We start from the raw sequence: 25367 nt of genomic DNA, 5'->3' as shown, positions 1-25367 counted from the left end.
AGGTATAGTCCGTAATGTATGATGTCGCCCACTATTGAAAGTGAGATTAAAATCGTGTCTTGCATTGGTCGACGACTGCGTTACCTTGATATCCGCGTCGCTCTCACGCACAATACTTAAAACTTACGACACGTATTGTCAGGGTTAACGTGGACATCCATCGAATGCACAGCTCGTTAAATACAGCATAATTTCTTCATTATTTTGGATAATGAAATAAATTCGTAACAATATAAAAGTAATCCAATCAAAATTGTTAATTCAAAATACGCTTAAATTGCGTAAGTAAAGGCGCAATTTTTAAAGTTATAATCCCTAAAAAGTGGTATAAGATCGAATGCATTTATGGATTTGCAATGCTCTTTTTTATTGCGGAATGTTGACGACCCTATCCATCATTGTGGAATCTCGTTGGCGCAACACACCACTTGTCGCCGTTAAACGCCACCAAGATTGGCCGGGAGCAATCATCGTTCTTACGGCGAGAAAAAATCTTTCGGGGCATTAGCCGCGGGTCGTAGATAGCGCGACATGAATGGACGAATTGTTCTTACGAAACGAGCGTAATCCTCCGGAGGATTTCTCCTCGCTCGCGTATCGTACAAGAAAACGAGCTCAAGGTAGCCGTCGCCTATGCAACCGCGATTATGCAGCTGCGTATGTGGAAGTCGATCGTCAGGTGTGGGCCCCGCGTATCCCCTTACCGACTTACAAACGCGAGTTAAACGCGCGCCTTTGAATAAGTACCGCACTGAAGCTGTAACTTAACGATATCGTGCGAGCGCGGGAAACTATGCGGGGAAAATTATGCGTGAAACACCCATGCAACTCGAAAGTAGCAGAAATGGTTCGTCGACACGTCACACTGCCATCCGGAACGTTTTTTCGCAATCTTATTCAACGTTCGCTCACAATTCTGCTACGTAGTAATCCTGTTACGTATAGCGTTATAAGCTTCGTTAAGGAATGTGTTTATATAAAAAGATAAACTTATACAATTTTGTTCGAAATCTTATCCCAGACTTAATATATGCGTGATGAGCGGCAGATTGGCGTAATCGCGACGACGCCGATGCATTTCATAACGCAATTCAAACCGCATTGAAATAACGTGATGCACGAGGTGCACGATGTCGAACACGAATTCTCTCTCCCACGTACGTCAGCGCGCGACCGCGATCGTTACCGATTGTTGGGTAACATGACGCGACGACCGGTTTGTCGGGGGCCGCAAAACGGCTCGGCTGGCTGGAGGCCAGACGCCAGGGAAAGAAGGGCGACGCGCGAAGTCGACCAGCTGACCCAATGTGTCCGGAGGACGAGTATGACCTCGGTACGTCGGTCCCGATTGCCACGATACCGAGAAATGTCCGCGCGTCGTCGAATAAACCGGATGTCACCTGCCCCGGTCAGCTCCGCGAGTTCAACGTCACCGGATCATTGGGTAATGGTCGCGATGTATGGGTTCGACATTCTCAAAAGTGGAAATGTTTCCGTGACAAATGTTTCCAAACGATTGTACACTACAAAAGAGTGTTCGAGAATAACGCACAATATATTAAATTTGTTGTTGATGACTGTTTTTTGCGTGCATCAACCTGTTACCACAATCATATATCATATATGCTGTAATACGGAAAGGTGCTCATAGCTGCCTATCGACATGCAGCGTGTGCAGCCACGTGCACACGCAAGTGCACAGGCGCTCACGTGCACACGGGAAGAAAACGACGTAGAGAAAAGGAGTCGGTCAGATAACTGTACGTCCCGGCCTCCGGACGACATCTTCGGTGTCATCGGCGTCTGGAGTTCTCTCTATGCCCATTCCCATAGGTGCAGACCTCTCTAGACACGACATTTGCCTTCGCTTTTTTTCTTGTTTGTCTCCTCCCGGTTTTTTCCCCCCTTGAATTGCGAATAAACGCGCAATTGAGTCTTTGAGATCCCCGAAAAAATCTTATAAATACTTGAAACTTCCATATCTGTGTTTGTACGTATCAAAAGGGAAGTTGCTATAAAAAAATTTCTGCGAATGTGAAAAAATCAATATGATGACATCCGTATGACGCATAGCAATTATTTCGCGAGGAACTATGACGATGACCAAATGAAGCTCCTACTATCATGACATCCTTCGATAATTTCCTTTCACCACCCACGCTTCCTCTGCCGAACGCATCAAAGCGACCTTGTGTCTCGCTCATATATGCAAATTAGGTATATTAAATAAATTAGTTAAAAACATACGCGTTAAAAAAATGTTTCTTTTCTTTTCTTGCAGATGGAGTTTTATCGAATAATGTTAGAGCTTCCAGGATAGAAAGGGATCTGGAGGGTAAGTCTCTCCGTAAATGTTTACGTAACGTGTCTAACAAATGTATGCTAGTCGTGACACATTTACGACACCTGAATCACACCTATACACGCAGACAAGGATTGCACTCAAAATTGAGCTTTTCCTCGAACGATTTTCTATTTGTATCCGATAAAAATATTTATTTTTTGTAGTTTAGATTTAACGCTCCTGTGCGTTGAAGTTTGAGTGCAAATCTGTAACATGAAATGGTCTTTCTGCTTTGTTCTTTGTCTCTGCTCTCTAACTTATCTCTTCTCGCGATACATCATTTTGCGTATCTCAATTATCCATGTGCGTGTTGACGCGAGGTGCGGCCGTGTAAATACATATTTCTCAAGCGGGTAATACATTTTCCTGTCGCTGAGTTGACTACAATATGTATATGTCATCTCTGTTTCGGTGGTATCTGGCTTTAAGATCTGTCATACGATTGATTGCGAGATGTTCCTCCCCAGGCCATGAAAATTCATCATGAAAGCTTTTTAGACATTTTAAGCATTGTTTTAAAAATTAAAAATAATGAAAGTAACAATAAAATAAAAAAAAATATTATTTTATATTTGAATATATTATTTTAAATATTTTCATTTTCTTTTTTTATAGCGAATTCCGCTCAATGTGTGTGATCTTAGAATTTTCAGGACCTAGGGGTTGTACATAAGCAACTTAACTAATATCTTAAGTAACTAAGCAACTTATTAGCTAAATATCTTTCTCTCTTTTTTTTTCGTACGCATGCCTAGTTTTTCTCACTCTCTATTTAAGGAACAGCATTTTTTTTCCGAGAAGTAGGGTAACGATGCAAATTAAGCGGGGTACCGCGGATAGCGTTGGAACAAGTGTCCTAGGCTACGAAAGAAGAAGGCTCGTCTATTAAGATCGTCTGTCTCTTTTTTTCTGTTTCTGTTACTGCTCCCGTCTGCTCCCCCGCCTTCAACTCTTCTCAACAACGGATGCCGTCTGCCTCCAACGTCCGTCCGCCACTCCGTCTCTCCGACGACCTACATTACGATAACAAAAAAAAAATAAAATAAAAATGAAAATATTACGACGCGAACCGTCATCGACCACCGACGCAAACGAACGACGCTGACGTATATACTCGGTACGACGATTATGACACGGACGGGCTTGTAAACGTGAAACGCGACTGAACGAATCGAATTCGATGCACACATTTACGCTTGATTCCAACTCAATCACATTTCGATAACTTCGATGTCCCGTTTTGTTAACGTAATCGCTTCTCCCTCATTTCTTCGTTTGTTCGTTTCCGACGATTCTATTGACAAATCATCGACGCGACGTGTTTCTGTGCCGTTATAACGTTACTCCTCGTATATTGCTTTCGGACTTGGCTACTTAGGAGTGACCACGGTCCTCTTGGTACCGGCACGTCCTGGAAAGTCCGTACCACCTGTTGGAATATTGACAAAAACGGCACGAACGTTCGTGCAAGATGGTGCGAGTACAGAATTCGCCACTCAGGTTCTGGGCACGACCTTGGATAACGGTCGCCTCTACGCGAGAATTCTATCTACGTCCAGCAGAGTGTTCTATGATAGAGAATCGGCGCCGGATCCGTCGAGTCCCTACATCGTTTACCCGTCGAGGGCGCCGGAAAATGATTGGCGGCTTCGGGTGGCCCTTGACAACGCGCCAATCAGAGCTATCGAAGAGATCGAAGTGCTGAGTGGCGACATTGACGCAGAAAAGAAAAAGGAATTCGGGAATACCTCGAAACTGGACGAACTGTCTAAAGAAAATGACATATTCAATAAAAGAGAGCTGAACGTGGACACGCAGAGATTTAAACCGGCGAAAGTTCGACCAGCCGATAATCTGCCCACTTACACCGTCAAACACGAATACGTGTCGAATAACTTTGATTCGCTCGACGATGCGCAGTCGAAGACCTTCAGGCCGCGAGTGCCGAAGATCTTTAAACCGCAGGTGAAAACTCCGCCGCCGAGGAAGCTGGATATAAAGCCTCTTGCCACGGTGACCTACCACGGCTTCGCGGATTTCACGACCACGGTCGGCGACACCGTCATCGTTTTTTCACCGAGCACGTCGCCGGCGCCCATGGGACGTCCCGCCACCACGATCAAAGGCGACGCCACCCTTCGTCCGGATGACGGTGTCGCGGTATCGAAGATCCGGCCTACCACCGTGATGGAACACGCGAGAACCGATCGGCCTTACGAGGGTGATCGGAAGCACGGCTCGGACGATCAGTTTCTGAGCGCCATCAATCGCGGCAACATTCAGCCAAGCGTCACCGAGGAAATCGATGCCGAATCGTCCAAGAGATCCACGGAACCACTACTGCTGGTGCCCGATGTCGAGACGGGATCGTTGAAGCCGACGGGTCTTCTGAAAGTCGTCGATTCCACTACCTCGTCGGACGGTACCACGACTCATTATAAGAGCCACATTTATGGCACGTATATTGGCACGAATTATGCGCAAATCATTCACACATCTTCGAACGTGTACTTCTTCCCGGATGATGCCACCGCAACGTACGGTGATGACACAACCGTGGATTACGGTACGACCGAAACGGAATCCGACGATCAGGATACTACGGTCGAATTGCCTTCTACCACGCCGACGACCATCACGACCAGCGAAGACGAGATGAATGAACTGACTACGCCGTTGAGAGGCACGACCGACAGTGTTTTAACGACACTGAAGGACATCTTAGAAAGCGCGAGAAGAGTATTGGGAACGACCGAATCGGTGCTACCGACTTTAGACGATGAAATTCCTAACGACATCGTGCCAGGAGATCCTCAGGGTCGTAGCATCAAAGGCGGATCTTCACAAAATAATCTTCGACCCGGACTTAAGCACGGATCTGGTTCAGACGCGGAAGAGAAAGCGACATTAACTACTAGATTATTACCGTCCACCGTCTACAAGACATTCACGTACTTCACAACCTTCTTCATTCCGGGCGACAGCGATCAGACTACGACTTCGATACGTTCTCGGGAGGTAGTCTCTTCCGAGGTAACCTTCTTGACAGAATTAATTCGACCTACCTCGACCAAAAATTTGATTCGTCCTACTACTTCTTTGCCGTCAGGCACAAGGCACCGAACACCGAGCCTGCCTGATGAAATCGAAGAAGAGCAAACTACTAAACAAGATGAGGAGATAGAGCTCATTTTCAAGACCCTATATACGACGTATACATATTTAACGACGTTCTTCCAAGAGAATACATCTAGCGTGTCTAGTCGGCAAGTTGTCGAGACTAACGTTATCACGCAGACTGTTGGGCCAAACGGTGTTTCCGCTGTCGTCGCCAGTCTCTTCGGAAAAGATGAATCCGCTCTAATATCGCCAACGACGATATCGCAAAATATCTTACCGTCGGTAATAACGAACGCTCGTACTCCTGAGGAGTTTAACAAAGGCACCGAGCCTGACGAGACGACGGAAGGAGGTCTAACTACTTTCCAGCAACAGGATACCACGGTAAACGAGAACGTTCCGACGGAATCCATTACGACTGTTGATGATTACGAGACGTCCGATGGATGGACCACCGATTTAGAACCTAGTCCCACTCCAGCTATGGCGAGCGCAGCGGTAAAGGAACAGGTGAAGACGTATTATACGACGTACACGTACTTTACCACTATTTTTGTGGACGACGAGACAGAAATCGAGACGCGAACCGAAGTCTTCACTAACGTCGTTACGGAGACTATAACACCAACCAAGGTTCAATCGGCTCCGCAGAAAACGGCTCGGCCAACGTCACCGAGATCTGAACCTGCCGAAAATAAGCCTGCACCTCCGCCAGAAATTTTAGCTTATCTAGAAGCTCTTCAACGTCAGAAATCGCAAGAAGAGGCACTTTTATTAGCAAAAAAAGTCCAGCAAGCTAACACCGATCAAGTAACGCGTCCTGACGAAACTACTGAAAGCAATACCGAGACTACGACAGAGGTGCCTACCACCTTGGAGGATCGGCCCACAACTGAGCGTCTGTTCCGCAACTTCCAAGTAGGCGCACAAGTAACGCCCAATCCTCCAACCGACGTGGAAGTTCTAGGCTCTATGATCACGGACGTCGTGTCCTCTTCCAGCTCTGGTGGTGGCACTGTTTTAGACGTGGACAAGAGAAACATCGTTCCTGAGGATCAGGAATTGTCGGAGTCTAATAACCATGAGGTAGAGCCCGCACCGACGTTGCTTCTGCAGACCAGCTACACGACTTTCACGTACTTCACGACAATGTACAAGGGCGACCAGACGAATGTCGCCAGTCGTTTGGAAACAGTTACGAATGTTGTCACGGAAACTTTGAGGCCATCCCTCGTGGTGCCGGTTCCAACCAGCACACAACCGGTAACATATTTCACGACCTTTACATATTGGACGACGTTCTACAAGGGTGGTGATACCATAACCACCAGTCGCGAGGAGACAGTCAGCAACGTTGTCACCCCGGGCGTCTCGCCCACACCTACAGTGGAGCTCGGCGTGATAATGACTTACACGCCGACTGTAAATTCGCCATCGGAGGACGAATCAGCTAACGAAGAGGAGTCCAAGATCACGGCTGATAACGAAGTGACACCTCTGGGCAGCGGTGTGCCTGAAAAATCTATCACGAACGAACCGATTGCAACCAAACCTGATAACCAGAGCGCCGTGAACGCTTCGTCAATTTCGCCCGAGCCCACGACCTTCTACACTACATTCACTTACTTCACTACATCTTACGTCGGAAATGAGACGATCTTGAACAGTAGATTGGAGACAGTAACTAGCGTATCGATACCAGACATTGCGACGCAACAGGCGACTGGCCGCGCGATCGGTGGACCTGTGTATCCGTCGATTCAGACAATAAATACTGACGAGAAAACCGTGAAACCGTCTAAGGTGACCGATTCGTTGAAAACGGGCTTGATTTCGACGATACGTTCGAGCGAAGTACACCAAGATACCACGACTCACTACATGACAGATGTATACGGTACTTACATAGATGGATATTACGCTCGAGTGGTAAAGAGCTCGACGAGACTAGAAACTCCGCCGTTATCTTCTTCGTCGATAGCCACGCCGGTTCTTCCTACGGGAGTTCTATCTTTGAATAAAGGAAGCGTGGTAGATGCCGACGAAGTCACCACCGTTTACTTTACGACTAAACAAATCGGCACGCTTTTCGAGGGTACCTACGCTAAGGTGATCGAAAGTACGTCAAGCACGAAGATAGACGAGGAAAGAAAAGCGAGTATTCCGCCGACTCAGGGTCACCGAACTGGCCTCGTACGCTTGATTCAAGGCCAGATGGAGAATAACGGTACCACCACGTTTTATCAATCGAAAGTGATTGGCACGAGCATTGAAGGAAGATATGCTCAGATTATCGAAAGTACTTCTAGCTTCTTTGTACCGAGTTCCACGGCGAACATCGCGCCGACTTCCACGCTACCTCCGAGTCAATCGACAGGTATTCCGGGAGTATCACCTTCGCCCGCCGTTATTCAATCCTCTTTATCTGAAGAACACACAGATTCTGCTGATGAAGACGAGGATTCCGGTCAGGATGAGGAAGATGATGAGGAGGGCGAGGAAGACGATGACGGACAAAGTTCTAAAAAGAAATCACGATTGACATTCTCCACGAGAAAGAGAACTTTCACACCTGTGATAAGGCCGTTCGCCTCCAGGAACAGACCGACCTTCAATCCGAAACGCAAAGGCGCGCAAGCCGCGACGACTATTACCAGAACGGACATAACTCCGACAATAACTGCCACTTTGGCCGGTAAGGGCAACAGGTTTGCATCATCGCGGGGTCGCGTCACATCGCCAATCGGCCCGTACTCCTCGACGTTATCTCCGTCAGGTTCTTCCAGAAGATTTTCAGGCAGACGCGGAACCGCCACTACTACTTCGAGCTCGGCATTTCCAGCGGGCAGTACCCGAGGCAGAGTACAACCCAGAATAACCCCGTCGTCCGTGTTTCAAAGCAATCGACGCGGTCCCACGTCGGTGAGAGGATCCTCCTCCAGAGTTGCAACTCGCGCTTCGAGTTCCGCGTTTCCCGGTGCCTCGTCGAGATACCGTTCAGGTATTCGACCGTCGTCGACGTTACTGAGAGGGCAACCTACTGCCAAACACGACGATCAAGAGAACGACGCGAATGAGTTTACCACGACCACGCTCGTAACGGATGAGACGCCGTTTACAGAAGACTTCGACGGTGAAACCGTCACCACTCCTCTGCAAACTACGACAGAATCATCTAGAAGATCGACGAATCCGCTCCTGAGATTCCGCAGACCTATTAATTTAAACAGCAACGGCAGAACGGTAACTACCTCAAGACCACCGACGACTACAACTCCGAGACGATCGGGAAATTTAAATAGGCCAAGCGCGCCAACGGTTCCTAGAGTAACCAATGGACGAACGAATACCAGAGCAACTCCTCCGGTATCTACGAGAACGCGACCGAGTAATACAGGTTTGTTCCCACCACGTGGATTTCTCGGCAGAAAGCAAGAAGTAGCTACCGAAGAGCCAACCGAAGCAAATGAGGGACAAACTGAAAGTAACGAAGGTTTCGAGGACGAGCCCGTTGAAGAAATATCGGACAATGATTACGAAGGATCGGAACATGAAGACAGAAGATCTAACGCGAATGTGAATCGTCGTTCTGGAAAAGCTGCTGGACCCGTCGTACAAATTAGACCTTTCGGAGCTAGAACAAGAAGAGTTCGTCGTCAGGCTAGCCAGTTGAGGGCATACAGCAGCCGTTTTCGTAGACCCGCTCAGTCCTCTTCTGCAAAAGCGGAAGAGAGATCTGATTCATTAGACGTCGCAGCGAATAAAGAAGACACTATAAAAGTAGCAAAACCTATCGCTCGTTATAATAATCGCGCGCGAAGTTTAACGTCACCACAACCGCAGAAGACATCTAACAGTCCCGATCAAACAGCGGAAACGTCGGAGTTATCGAATCAGCAGAGTAAACCCAGAACCAGATCAAAGCAGCCTAATGGAAATAGAAATGGATCTGTCAGAATAAAACCATCACCGGCATCAAATAATGGAAGGCAGTTTACATTAAGGGAAAAGGACTCATCTTCGAACAGATCAACGTACAAGAGGCCAACTACCAGTCCGAGAACGAACGGTAGATCTACAAGTAAACCCGAAAACGGAAGAGTGAGGCCACCGAGACTTCGAAATGAATCTACTAAATCAACGGGATCAACGAATTCTCGAAGAGTATCGTCGTCTCGCTCAAGATCGACGAACGGAAGAAACGGGAACAACAGGAGGGTTTCTACAAGAGGTAGAGGATCTTACGAGGACATTCGGGAAGCGCCTACCGTATATCCGAACTACGACGGCACCATAACTGTGACGCATTATGTACCGACGGAGGTAACAATTCCTGTGGTGAACAACGGCGTCACGGAACATCGAAATATTGTAACGGCACAACCTAGCACTGAAGTCCTCGGGCCCTCTCAGTATAGCACGGTAACAGTTGGAGACGGAAAGCCGCTCGTGGTGATCGTTAGCGAAGTAACGGGTACCAATGTTCAAGGCCAGGCCGAGGTTACACGATTCTTGCTGCACGAGACACCCACCACTCGTATCTCGCACACCCTCACGAGCCTCGGTGGCCGTCGCGTCTCTCAATCGGTTATTATACCCACGACGGTATACTCCGTGGAGAACATAGTTTCTACGGTACAGCCTTCCTTGCCCGGCAACGCTCCCCTCGCCAATATTCTTCTCTCGCAATTACTTCTGGGTCAATTAGGTCAACCGAATCCTCTGTTACAAACCCAAGCTACACCCACCACGCAGTATAACACACGCACCACCTCCTACGTCACTACAATAACGAAACATCAGAGCACTATCATTCCCCTCACCTTTCGCGGGAAGGAGATTCTGACGACTTTGGTCGATTCCTCGACCGACGTCGTTACCGCGACGGAATTCATCACGGACACCGTCGTGGTGACCCCAACGGTCGCGATACCGGCGGCCAACATAAATTCCCTCCTGTTGTTGCTGCAACAACCGCAGACGCAACCGCAGAACCCCAATCCATTGCTGGATCCTCTGTTCGCGGCTGCTCCGTTCACGCAGAGTAACACCTTACCGGGCGAAGTTGAGAGAAGACATCAGCCGGCCGATTCCGACTACAGGCACGACAGCTACGAGTATGACGAGGAGGACGACGTGGAAGACTATCAGAAGTCATCCAGGCCACGCGGGCGCGGTAAATCGAACGACAAGAAGAAGGAGACCAAGGCCTCCGCAGCCAAGTCAAAAGTTGAATCTAGCGTGGTGACGCTCTACGTTTCCGGCCGCAGACCCGGGGAATTCAGCACTGTTCTGAGTACCGTGAAAATCGACGATTCCGCCACCGCGTCCAGAAGACGAAGAGACGCTTCGGAAGGAGCGGTCGAGGTTCGACCTTCCGTACCGCCGTCGTTGCACGCCGGACCGGTAGCCGTTGCCATTCTGGCGGGAAGCGAAGATATCGACTCACACGCACCAACACAAAGTCTCGAGAGCGTAGTGGGTGACGTCGGACGGCACATTTCCACGTCCATCTATACCTAATCTTATCCCCTCTCTGTTACACAAAAATCCCTCCCCGCGCTCCTCACCCTCTTCTCTCTCTTTCGTCCTTATATTATAAGTCCATAATTTTATTAAAACCCACTTAAAATCGCCCCAGAGGCTAACCGCCTTTCCCAAATCTCTTTCATCCGGAGAGCGTCGGTCCAGCTTCTTCGGGCACGTCGTAGTGGGGAAAAAAACGAGCAACGTCGATGAAAATCAAAGTTGCTGCGTATGTAATATAGACAATCCCGAGAGACTGCCGGGATCCCTTTCCTTGAAGTTGTATAAAGGAAAGGTAGTTGACAGCTTCAGTGAAACGAGAACCATTCGCGAGGATGGCCGTCTTGTGTGTCCGTTCTGTTCAGTTTCGCTCTCTCCCGACCTCTCTTGAATATCTTCTCTATTTCCTTCTTAAAAGTATCCTCTTCGAGCGTCGTCCTACATCTTCCTTTTTACTAACACAGCCTCGATTTGCCGCCGCACGCGCGCCCACACGACAAAATCGGACATGATACTCTTCCGTCTCGCCAACAACATTACAAACAGACAACCGCCCGGTAACGTTACTAAAACGCAAAGTGACAAAATCTAATCGGACGAGCACACAAAAAAATCAAACACGAGATGGGAGCATTAACTCCAATCGATTAACGCATCACGAAAGCAACATCCAGGAATGGCTTTATCGCTGCTTGATCATATAGATTTTCATTAGATCGCAGAGTGAACTTAAATACAAGGCGAGATATGATTCGAACAGATGAGCGGAACGCCTTTGCAGGTAATCTCTACGGTGAATCGGTGCAATACGGAAGTAGGAATATTGAACTCAACAGAGAAGGTACCGTTGACACATGGTCCACAAGTGAGGATTATATAAATAACGGAAGGATCAACGATGATGACGAATCTCTTGGAGAGGCACCGCGAAAGCGTGTTAGAATTCGAGTACCCGTCGTGCGTAGCAGAACTGCTAGGCAACATAAGTTTACGGTCGTTAGACGTAGACCCTTGACACCTTTGACACCTCGCGTCACGTCTACCACGCATGCACCGCGAAGAATCGTGGTGACGCGTGTCAGAACTCTCGGATCGGGCAGCTCGATTTATCCGACCGACGCACCGGCAGAATACGGCAGTTATCAGTCTACTGGTTTTGGAAGGCACAAAGTAACTATAACAAGGCGTAGAAAGCTTCAATCTACGCCGACGTCAAGCAAAAATAAAGTTAGAGTTACCAGAAAGAAATTAGTCGCGGTGCGTCCGATACAACCGACGTCGACTTTTGCCGTTATCACTACTGGATTCTTCACCGCGCCTTCTTCCGAATACGATGAGTATTCAGATGAGGAAGAGTACGAGGTTGTTAAAGGAAAAGATCATTCCGTCGTTACTCCCGGTCTCGAAGAAACGCCGAACCTTATTGACAACAAACCAGACGAGGAGGCGAGTCTTGTATCGTTGGATGCCAGCTCTGCCGTATCTAAACAAGGCATATCAGACACGCCGGTGATTATCACCGACAATTTTTTCTTTCCTCCGTCTGACAACGAGGAAGATGAAGAATATGAAGATGACACAAGTACTACGACTGAAAATGCAAATAAAATTACAGTTTTAATGAAAGACGAGCATCCCACAATTTCTCCCGAGGACGAAGATAATATTGTGTCTAATAAGAGCGATGTTGAGAGTGACAATATTACTGTAACGACACCGATCAGCCAAACTACATCAGCAAAACCGTCCGAGGAGCAGACAATAAAAACGCTTCAAGAATCCGATAATGCATCGACAAGTATAACAGAATCGGTACCAACTACCGAACTTACACGTATTCAAGAAGATGGTGACGATAAATTAGCACCAAAAGAGCAAACCACTACCATTGCCACTCTTGAAGAGCAAACTACTTTCATGGACATCACTACAAATGTGTTCGATGAATCCACGAGCCTCCCCGATAAAGAAAACATTACGACGGAAGAGCATATTTCATCAGTTACCGAAACGATAGAAAGTAAAGGACAAGAATCAATCGAAGCTCCTGAAGATTCTACAGAACGTAACGTGATGCCCGAAACGATCAGTGAGAACCCGGAAGAGATACCGACAGTGCATCCCATTCAACCGGATGTCATAATTGATTCTAATTCGACCCAGATTTCTCTAATCGGAACGGTCGTCCCATCTGATATCGCGATCGCGCCGAGCTTCGAGAGCGTTATACCGCTTGAGACTACGAAATCACGCGACACCGCTACGTCAAATTATCTCGACGACTCGTACGTACCAAGCGTGATACCCCTCGGCTCAAATTATACCCGCGGAACTAAGTCCTCGTCGGTCTCCGCGACGAAAGTCACGAGCGAGATCGCTTCGCCTACGCCGGAGGAGATCGAGGCCGGGCTAGCGGATGATCTCTATCTGTCGTTGTCTCGTCTCGATTTCCCCGAGATCTTGCCGTCGAAGTCGAGCACGATCGATCTAGAGACCAAATCCACGCCGGACCTCGCGTTGGAGCCCAGCACGAGCGTTTATTACACGGAGACGGTAGTGACGTCGACGCGACTGAGGACGTATACGTATGTGGTGACGCAACTTAACGGACTGGAGACTAAAGTGACATCGTCGACGACCGTACGACCGAGAGTGACGACACTTACGTTGACGGTGCCGGTCACGGTGACTGTCACTCCTACCGTGGAGTCGTCAGCCGGCTTCGTATCATCTGTGTATAATCCAGTACCCGTTGCCGGTGAGTAGTACCTTTTACCCATCTGAGACCTTTCTCTCACGACGATCGCACCGTGCACACAAAAACGTTGAAATTTTTAAACCCGTGTACGAAATATGTATATATATGACATATTTCACCAAGGAAATATTGATGGAGATACGTAATTTTATTAGGGGAAAAAAAAAACAAGATAATTGACCATTTCCTCAACGTAAAGTGCACACGGTGATCGCCGTATGTAAAATATAATCCTTAGACTAATAAACTTTTTTTCGCTCTAGACTTCCTGATTACGCGAATTCGGTTAGACTTATACGAAACGGACTGTTGGACTGTGTAAATGCTGTGTTAAATACTGTGTCAATTGGCTTCTGGTATTCTAAATTTTTTCCTGTACATTATACAACTCTGTATGAAATGTAAATACTGTATATGACAAAACGACGCTGTACATATCTAAATTTGCGTTTTTTTTTATGTACGATATATATACGAATATTAATCTCTCCCTATTAATTACTTTATCAACTGTATCGTTTCTGTAAAAATTCGTTCTATATTCGATTGTAATCCGAATATATTTAATTATTTCTTAATTTAATTATATGTATGTTAATACAAATATTACTTGAGTGTTGATTTGAAGAACGTCAACAATAGGTAAGCTTACAATCTCCCGACAGTACCTTTTACGTCGCTAAGAAATTTTGTTTCAATAAAAAATAGTAATAAAATCATTATTGCGAAGCAAGTTTCCTTTATACATATATGTATACATATATATATATATCTGCAACAAGTTGTGAATCGTTGTTTATGGAATCGTAACGACAGGAGAATACGAGGCGAAGGATGAGGAAGAGGGGCGCAGGTTCAATTTAGCGACCCGCGTAATGTCGAATGGTGTGGAAGTCATTGTCGCCGGGCCGACTCCGGCTCTACGATGGGAAAACTCGAATCCACAACCCACCCTCACCTTGTCAGAAGCGGTGGTCATGCTCCTGCCACAGGATAAGCCGAACGAGTTTGTCACGAAAACTTGCACAACAACTTTCACGTACCTCAACACAATTACCAAGGATGGAACGACTACCGTTTCCACTGAGCAGCAGGTGCTTACGCAAACATATCTGTATACATTCTCCAAATAAGACCTTCACTTTAACTTCATTTCTCTCTCTTACAATTTATTGACAATTTTAAATCATACAGAATGTTTCGTCTATAACTTGATCGCTCAAAATATAAATTTGTAAAAAAGAAATTACTGTATGGAAGATATTACATGTAAAGAAGATGCATTATACAAAGCGTTAGATTTAATAAAATTCATATAATGTAAATTTTTTTCAAAAAGATCTGATAATCTTTAAATCAAGAAAAATTATTATAGAAAGATTTGATTATGACATTGAGTTTCTTTTTAATCATCTTTTTTCACACATTTTTTGATATCGTCAATATTAATGGAAATATTGTAGTCGACAATATATATTTGAAACATCCTATAAAAATTCTCATTAGTATAATAATTTTGTTACTTCTTTTTTAGGTGGTAGCAAACACAGCGACAGAGGAACGGCACAGAAAACCTGGCTCCGAAACAGCAGCCGTGACTCTGGATATGTCTCCGACTCTACGTACCGAAGTATTTAAAACGACCTACACGTATCTGACTTTGAACACAGATCATCCGGATGTGAATGATGCCTTAGAAAGTAGTACGAAAGTCATAACGAACACGGTTACCGCGCCGCAACATTACCTAGACATGATTCTCGAGCCATCAGAGGCTCCGCGACCGGAAACCAATACATATCTCAGTACCAGAGTGTTAGAAAAGACATTTATGGAAGAAGGTCGGACGAAAACAGAGACGGTCAGCGACACGATTACCCAGGTTAGCTTATTTTCTTACCGCAAACTTTTACGTCGGTATTCACCGCGACATTATATATTATTTCTTCTTCGATTTCTATTTTTAGTTGATAGTGACAGAATCAGCACCTCCGCCGCGACCAACCAGCGTCACAACTACCCTGACAGCCTTGGACAACACCGACGGTAGCGTGACAGATATGACTAAGACGTATTACATCACGTACACGTATTTCAATACATTTTTGGAGAAAGGTAGCACGGTAGTTCGCACGAACGTAGCCACGTCAACCGACGTGGTACTGGAGAAAGTGCCGGTGCGAAAAACGACCATGAAAACAACTCCGGTTAATCCTACGCCGGAGCCTATACAGATCTTTGCTACTAAAACATACCTTACTACATTCACTTACTTCACGACTTTACTACAGGTATTATATTACTACTTGTAATACAATATATATTTATGCCTTACATACATTAAAAATCTCTCTCCTGTCAGGCTGGCCCGGATGGTGAAACGTCAACGACCGTGACGTCTCGTTCGCATATCGTTGAAAACGTTGTGACGGAGTCAATAGCCCCGAGTTTATTAGACGCCGGATATATGAACGCCCTATTGACGACCGCACATCATTCCGATCCGGTGAAAAACGTCGTCACGGGCTCGACTATTATCTTCTTTGACGAGGAGGACCAGATCGATGCAACTGCGACTACGAATCTTCCACAATCAACCTCTACTGCGGAAATAAAAAAGCACGAAAAAAGTCCTACGAACACGACAAGTGTGGACAAGTCAACGGAAACGACGTCGGAGGATGCTAGCTCTGATATAAAGCCAGAAGATTCAATTGATAAAAAGGTATGTTTTATTTTATATATAAAATTTTTGCCGGTAAATTAAGAGAAGCAATTTTTTAAATATTTATCACAACAAAACATATAAAATTATGCGAATATTTTACGTGTAAATGAGATTTGCAATTTTTATACAGGATAATAATGGTACTACGCTGTCAAGTGACGGACCACAAAATAAGCGGCCGAGTTCTCAATCCGGAGACGATGGTTCAGTTAGTAAGCCTCTCCTTAGTCTGGGTTCCTTAGGAATAAACAGCTTATCCGCTTTGGGACCAGTAATCACAGCGATGGCCGGATTATTGCAAGGAAAAACCGCGGCTACTCGTAGAAACGACAGCGTGCCTGTCGCAGAGATCCAGGAAGTTACAACGCAACGATCACCGATCTACATACCCGTCGCAGAATTTGCTGACGGTGATATAGAAACCGCCGAAAGCCAACACATCGGTAACGATCCTCTTTCTTTCTCGTAATAGTTATTAATTAATGTTCTGTTTAGCGCGTTTCGAATACTATGCGGTTGTCTTTTCTAGCTGCCCATCTGGCAAATCTCAATCATAATTATATCGCCGAGACGCGCCACAAGGTGACCAGCAGTCTCGCCGACGGTATACCGATATCTCCGGGTGAAGTAATCACCGCAAACAGCGATGTTATCATAGGAAAACCGGGCAAAATGGCGCCAAGACCGCCGCAGACGTATCTAAAGGACGAAGGGCACATCGGCATGAAACCACCACCGATACCGGTACCGAATATTCCGGTACATCCTGTATTAGAGGTCCTGGAGAACGATGACGACGTACAAGCTCAACAAACCGCGCAAGACGCGCAAGTGCAGATTTTGCCGGCCCATCAGGTTTACGAAGAACATTTGAAAGTACCGGTTTCCATTCCTCTCGATGCGAATCATCCGACAGGTCCTAAGCAGCCTCAAAAACTGCTTCCCGTTCAATCGTCACCGCCTAAAAGAATCACATCGAAGCAGGATATTCTGGAGAACGATCCCTTGCTAAAGCCGCCCAACAGACCAAACGTAGAACAGTACGCGAATCCTAATGTAAATCACAAAATTCCGGAATGGAATCCGGATAAATATAGAAGACCCTGGAGCGCCAAAGATCCCTTAACGCCACCTGCGAGACTTGACGAAGTATGTTCCATTTGTATTATTTACATACATTTATTTGCGCGGTATATATGTGCATCGTAACAAATAATAATTTATTTCAAGATTCATCCGGACAAGTCAAACGAAAAACCACATCCGACTTCGGTCATACCTTCGGGAGAACAGAAACGACCGCCGTGGGCACAAAAAGATCCTCTATTACCGGAGAGTTCTATCATCATACAGGATTCAGAGCCAAAACCGATTCCTACCGAGCCGATTGTCCATCAGGTCCCGCATGTCATTGACAGATCGACGGGGCAACCTTTATTAGTCAACATTCAACCCAGTCAAGTAGCTAATGTCGTAATTCCTCAAGGCGGCACACAAGCTCTGATTTTCGGAGATACTAACGAACCTCATATAAGTGGTCAATATTTTGACGATCCATCGCCTTATCCAGAACCTGAAGTTGGACCAGGTTTCGTTGGTATCCAAAAGGTATGTGTGATATTGATTTTAATATTAATAATATTAGGATATCATCGCGTAAAACTACGTTTTTTTTATACCGCTGTATATGTCTAGGGCGAAGATTTTCCTCAATATTCAAATGAGAAGAATCCAGCCCATTACATGATTCCCCCATCACCATCTACCAACTTCAAGACTTCGTCTCCAAAACCAGGATTCTCTAATCGTCCGCACGCTGTTCTATTGTCACCTATACGCGGGAGACCGCAGGAAGTGCCAGAGACGCCTGTACTAAGACCCGATAAGAGACCATCGGAGATTCATTTGATCAAACGACCTGACGGATCCGGAAATTCCGGTCAAGGCCACGTTCATACAGAAATTCTTGTACATCACAAGCCGGAGACAATAAACGTTCGACCGCAATCCGCTCCTCATCCGCCTGCCCATTCTCATGCACATTCCGCCCACCAACCGCCAGTGCGTGGCCATTTTTCGAATGGTCAAACCTCGAACCAAGCTCCACCAAGGCGCGTGGAAGTCGCGCCGACCGAAGTTCCGCATCGATATATATTCCTAGGAAAGCCAGATGGAAACGAGATAACGCTAGGCACCAACTGGAAATCCGACAAGAAACCAATCAGATTCGCTCTGAATAATCGACCGAGGCCGCGACCGAGACCGACGACCAATCGTCCCTTAGATAGACACGTCTTCGTGGAACGACCTACTGGATATCCGCCGATTAGAAAACCAACGTATTCTGGACCACAAAGGCCTCCGGTGAAAACGCACAACACCTTTGCGTTACCGCATCGCCCACCAATGAGTTCTCAATCTCAGGAACCTACTCGGATTACGTCTAATTTGTTCAATCTTCAGATTGACAATCAGAACAGACCACCGCATATTTATCCGGATAAGAACGTAGGTAATGTCGCGTCGCCAACTGAGCAGAACGATCATGTGCCTACTGGAGCGATAGAATATCACAATCCTTTACATCCAAATCCGATATCAGAGGAAAACAAACATTCTCAAGTATCCGCTACGAAAACGCAGCCAGGAGATAATCATGAAAAGTGGCAGACTAATACAGAGCAATTGGATTCTGACATCGGTGCCTCGGAATACGTCAATTATCAGAATCATTATTACGGAAAAGGAAATAGGAGTCAAGAAACCGACGATCAGGATAAGAAAGGTATGATAGATTCTCAGAGCGTTAACCAAACTCTGAAATCGCAAACCTTATATGGACCAGTTGTTTCCATCAATACGGTCGTAGGCAAGCCGCTGGAAGTCGGGCAAGAACATGATGTAACTTACGACCGCGAAACAAACGGAAAACCATTATTGCAAGGACCTCACGGTTCCTATAACACCAGACCTTACGAATTGCCCATAATACAAGGCAAACCTTTCGGTGTTTACAATGGCTACGTGGATCCGGCCACTCCTTACGGATACAAGCAACAAGAGGTCAATAAACCCGATTACGAAATAGTTCACGGTATACCCGCTCCATATAATGAAGATGCAAAACCAACTACGACCAAGAAGACGCAAGGCGGACAAGTCACGACACTGAACTCACTCGAACGCGACGATACTATTGATTTGAAGCCACCGGCGATTATACCTCAATTCGGCGTTGAAGTAGACAGGCCCGGAAGACCGTATTCTAGACCGATTAGGCCTGATCAAAGACCCGGTTTGACTCGGATCAAACCAGAGATATTAACGAAACCGCCGATTAAATTAGAAGTTAGACCCGATTACAGTGTAAAACGTCCGGAAAATGTCAAACCGAATACCGCGGAAATTTTTGTCAATCAAACATTGAATCACGGAATAAAATTAAATAATGATCTTCATAATTGGAACGTAGACGTAGCGGTCCCGGATATTGTAAAGTCTCAACAGAAAATATCGACCGGACATGATTTCCGGATTTCCGAAACGAAAACAGCTGAGAATAAAAATAGAACTACATCTCGTCCGACTGCTGTCGGCAATAAACGTCCAAGCGTCGTTCGACCGGAGCATGGAACGTTCACGAGGGTGCACCCGGAATATCCTCACATTTTGACGAAACCGAAGCCTCAAGTGCCGGAGCCGGTAATCGTTTCAAGCGGTACTGCGGGACTGGAAACGCACGGTCGCCCGAACAAGTTCTCCATGTCGGTCGAGGCTACGGGCGAGGAAATGGACAGTAAGACGCAAACCGAGCGGCCACCCAGTATGTTAGTCACGAAAAATAATCCACCGCATAATAAAAAGAACGATGAAACTCTGGACACGGCGTACCAGACGAACTTTGCCTCCTCGGATTCTCAAGGCGAGCAGGACAAAATCAAGGAAACGAACGTTCCCTCTAGAACCATGATGCCGCCGCCTCTGAACGTGGGATCAAATCAATCGAAGAAGAAAGATCAAGAGGGACTTAAACCACCGCCACCGCCGTCGAGCGACGTGCTCGGACTTTCGCCACCCCCGGTGGACATCACTACAACTCATGTGCCGGTAGAGGATAGATTCGCTTTAATGACGACCGATGAGTCAGGCTTGAAGCCGCCGAAATATGTACCTTTGAAAGAATCGACGGCGGTTGCACGACCCAGCACAAATATGGTTCCGCCCAACCCGAGACCGTCGCTCACAAGACCTTTCCTCGTAGAATTATTGTCGCAGGTAAAACTTAAAAATTTTCGATTTGCGATTTATAAGATTTACACAGAAAAAAATTAAGTGTCAAATCAACACTGATATACTTGTATATACGCATAAATATATAATCTTGAAATGAGATTATATTGCGTTAAACGAAGAAAACTTGCTTGAATGAAGTCATTTATACATAGTTAAACGAAGTTTTATGATTCAATTAAGAAAAAAAAGTTGAAATAAAAAGTTGAAATTTTTATAAGAAAATTATATATTCTTGCATATGTACAAGTATATCAGTGTTGATTTGATATACTTCTTTTTTTTCTGTACAAGATATCTATTCTTAAAACATAATCTAACGATATGTGTTACATTCTAGGACATGGTGCCGCCGCCACCGATATTGACAACTACGAGACCGCTCGAGATTGCTACTGTGAGACCAGCTGTCGCGGTTTCCGGTTCCATACAGATAGCCACTGCCGTCGCGACGTCTCATATCCCGGTAATCCAGGATATCGAATCAAAAATCCCAATTATTCACGGCACCGTCGACCTGCCAGTCGTAGTCGACGTCCCCGAGATCCTCAGGTCTGTGGAAACGCGAAGGACCGAACACGTTAGCATTTACACCGTGCGACCGTTTGATACAAGACCCGTGTCTAGGTACGTAAATTATTTAAATCTCTGTTACGAGCAGAATTAATAATTCAACTGTTGCATTTTAGAATCCCCATTCAATCGACATCGACGTTGTCCACAAATATAGTAATACCGACAAAGCTGCGACCACCTCAAGTAGATCACATTCACCCGAGCAGATCATCGACGATCCATCGCGATGTCGATCCGACGAGAACGTACGTTTTGGACATCCCACCAAATCCTGTTAAGCGACCCGAACATCCGGTATTCTTGGAATCCAGCCACGAGAGCGTTCTACCGTCGACGAGAGTGGAGCCTACCGAGTCTTTGACATTCATCGTAGGAACGGATAAAAACCAGCATTCGACGATATCGAACGTCAAGACGCAAAGACCGCAAGTAACCGAATACAGTATCGTGAATAAAACGGCGGACAAAGAATCATCCGTGGTCGTCACTAGAGTCGATAGTTCGATCACTAAAGTAACCAGTACGTTGATACCAACGCCGGGCAATAAGACGCGTTCCGAGGCAAGCAACTCGACCACGCAGTTTACGAAGAACATTATAAAGACCCCCAGTACCGTCGTCAGGGATCAATCCAACGCCACTATACGTACGAAGCCAAAAGAGGTACGAGTGTCTCGATATGAAGTTCAGATAATTGTTATTTCTTAAATAATCGCAAGTACTGATTATATATTAATGCTCATAAATTTTAGGTGACACGATTCAAAACATCGACAGTGACGAGAACTAAAACATCGGTGTTGGGCTCACCGCCAACGACGAGAACGCTTTTACTCACGCACACGATGACCACGACGACTGTCGAGACTGTGACGGAAACGTTGCTGCGTCCGACAAGCGTGGTGTCCACGATAACTTCGACGATTTTACAACCAATCGTTACGAGGGTACCCTCGACGTACGACAACGTAGCGGATAATGACTCCATATTTGTCGTGATGAGCGATCAGAACCCACCTGCGCCCGGAGCAGAAGAGGTATTGATTCACAAAATATAACATTATATATATGCTATACGTCATAATAAACAGAATACCCCTTTCATTAAGCGCGTTTTATTCACAGATTTATCGGTTTCTTGAGTTAATCTTCTCTTATCAAATATAAAAATTACATAGACGGCATATTTCGCTTGAATTTTAGGTGGAGGCTGAATACGGGGAAGAAGTTTCTCGCGACGAGCAGGATCCAACGGGCAACGAAATTCACAGAGTACTTTCGGGTGGAGTGCTTGGCGCGCCGATAGTACCTCTCACGCCAGTTGCGAGCCAATGCACACCGGAGTGTAAATCAACCAAATCTGAGATATGCGCCGAAGTAGGAACCGAGATGAGGTGCGTCTGTCGGCCAGGGTTCGCGAGAATGTTCCCGGATCGCCCTTGCAAACGTAAGTTCACAGATATATATCTGTACACAATTTTTGACATTTTGTTTCGCGAATATATTGTTCGGTTCAAATATGCTTGAGTTAACGAGTTGTAATAATTTTTAGCGACCTACACGTACACGTTGCGCGTCGGTCTGGATCGCATCGGTCATGAATTCGTGGCGTATGACACCGCCTTAAACGACTCTACGTCGGCAACTTACAAACGTCTGGTAGTTCCGACGAAGGATGCTTTGGATAGAACTTTAATGCAGAGCGACTTGAGAGATGTGTACAGAGGCCTCAAGATCGCTGGATTCATCCCGGATCCTACAAAGGTCGAGTTTCACGTGCAGCTGAGCGATAACGCTAACGAGACCAGATTGAAGGAGGTCCTTCGGAAATATTTAGTCGGAAGCAATTACAGCTTAGGCGGCACAGAGGTCTACGCTTCAAAGAATCTTGATTCGGTCAGTTGAATTGCGATATATAAATTGATAACTGCAAAAGTGTTTAAGGTATTCTGTCATTAATATTTCGTCCTGTAATTTAATTTAGATCGAGGCGGCCGATTTTGACGAATGCGCTTCCAAGGAGGGCGGCCCGCATCACGACTGTTCGCCCCACGCGGCGTGCTTCAACTTACGAGGATCCTATCAATGTTCATGTAGAGAAGGCTGGGCTGATTTATCGGAAAATCCAGCATATCCCGGAAGAGTGTGCTCACAGGCACCACTGGGATGTGCTGGCTGCAATAATAAAGGTCATTGCGTCACCAATTCTCTCGGTCAAGACGTATGCGAGTGCTTCCCTTGGCACAGCGGTCAACGATGTCAAGTTAATCTCAAAGGTGAAGAAATTATGTTATACAAAGCGCAATAATTTTGCAATTAAGTCAGTTAACCAATGTTACATACGGGAAAAACGAAGCTTTTAAACAATTATATTTCCATATGTTTTCAGTACTGTTAATAGCTCTAGTGACGACCGGCGCAATTCTGCTGGGTCTCCTAGCGATCTGTGTGGGAATGACGTGCTTCCGTCATCCGGGACGCGATCGGAAAACCGGCGATAGACGGGCAATGATTCCCGGAACGGGTGGTGATACCAGCAGCGAAGGTAGCGTCACTGACTTGGCGATACCTCATCACGTACCCCACGTTTTACCACCGCCGCCGCAAATGCTAGCTCCCTTGCCACCGAACAAACGACCAGTTCGTAAGATTAGCGCGAAACCTCGTCATCCACCCAGAAAAGCTACTATGATGCCCGCAGGTATGTCTTATTATTGATACTTTTCATTTATTATATTCCAAACGATCTCTTTCATGTTCACGATTTCTATAACATTTGTATAATATTGATTACGAAGATAACATATTAAAGTCATGCCATATACTTAGTTCAATAAATTTTACGTGTCTACAGCGATGCCGATCAACGACGAACAGCGTGATCGCTCTTTAACGGTAATGATCCCACGCGCGAAATATCGATCGGCGCCGCAATCACCGCAAAATTACAATAAGACCATCATGAGTACGTTCGCCGCTGAGGAACACAAACTCATAAGCTATCTCGACAATGGCACGAGCCATTGTCCCGCTAATAGGAAACAAAGTATATCTAGCACGAAGGACTGCAAAGAAGCTGATTTTCAAGGCGCGAGAAACCCGATGACACCCACGGGTGCTCTCGTGAGTGCCGGATTTCAGGTACAGTTCAGTTTTCACCTCAAAGACAAATCTAATAAGATGTTTGGAAAGTGTAAAGAAAGTATATAATGGAGTTTTAATTATATCGACAGGTATCAGCGACGGTGACCCGTACCATGGACGCTGAATCCACCCTGGCGCGTTCATGCGGCGAGACCACTGTGGAACCAGCGACGAAGGTACTGAGGAGCGGAGATCTTCAGGTTGATCTCGACTCGACACTGGCCCGCTCGTGCGGCGAGACAACCATCCAAGCTCCGACGAAGCTCCTCAGATTGGACCTAGGCGAGGCTGGTTCCACTCTGGCGAGATCGTGCGGCGAAACGACGATCCAACCGCCGACAAAAGTCGCCGCCGCCCGAAGGAACAGCGTCAAGGATAACAGGGATAACAGGGATACCAGAGACAGCGCCAGCGAGGGTCACACCATGGCTGAGCGTGACTTAGGCAGCACATTGAGACTTCCAGCGCAACACCCGCCATTGTACAGCCCGGATAGGGTAAGATAGTGCCTCACAAATTTATGTTTAAATCATTTTTTACGGATCACAAACATTTAACATCTTTCTGAAATTACCATTTCGGTGTTATTAACTGATACTTGTTATTAATTGATACTTTTTACAGACTAGCGATCGAGAATCCAACTTCGATTCTCTATAAACACTCAAACGAGAACGAGTCACGACGGGAAGATTGATTGTGGACGAAGCCGCTGGACGGTATTCTCCGATTAGATTTATGGAATCATTGTACGTCGAAATCTGCCGCTATCAAAACACGCGAAGGAACATATTTCATTTCATATCGTTTTATTTATTTATCGCGATTGTTATATGTTTTTAGCTTTTATTCTTATTACGGTACATTTACTTGCCATGTGT

General features: G+C 46.0%; 1 protein-coding gene across 1 annotated transcript; it reads left to right on the top strand.

Moving 5' to 3' along the window:
• Window positions 1–1114: 1114 nt before the first annotated feature.
• LOC112465355 (mucin-12) lies at window positions 1115–25367 on the top strand. Its single transcript, XM_025032869.1, is given in 23 exon segments — window positions 1115–1264; window positions 1267–1333; window positions 2282–2335; window positions 3723–10946; window positions 11751–13748; window positions 14565–14842; window positions 15283–15630; window positions 15716–16039; window positions 16111–16473; window positions 16607–16919; window positions 17006–17625; window positions 17707–18084; window positions 18172–20751; window positions 21107–21393; window positions 21456–22005; window positions 22095–22379; window positions 22486–22789; window positions 22895–23238; window positions 23327–23618; window positions 23732–24043; window positions 24197–24483; window positions 24576–24983; window positions 25111–25367. Coding segments are annotated over 23 exon segments (17802 nt in total). The 3' UTR covers window positions 25147–25367.

This window comes from Temnothorax curvispinosus, unplaced genomic scaffold, assembly GCF_003070985.1.
Source record: "Temnothorax curvispinosus isolate PA1 unplaced genomic scaffold, ASM307098v1 QBEX01015145.1, whole genome shotgun sequence".
In the NCBI taxonomy this organism is placed as follows: Eukaryota; Metazoa; Arthropoda; class Insecta; order Hymenoptera; family Formicidae; genus Temnothorax; species Temnothorax curvispinosus.
This window is presented reverse-complemented; position numbering and strand designations above follow the sequence as displayed.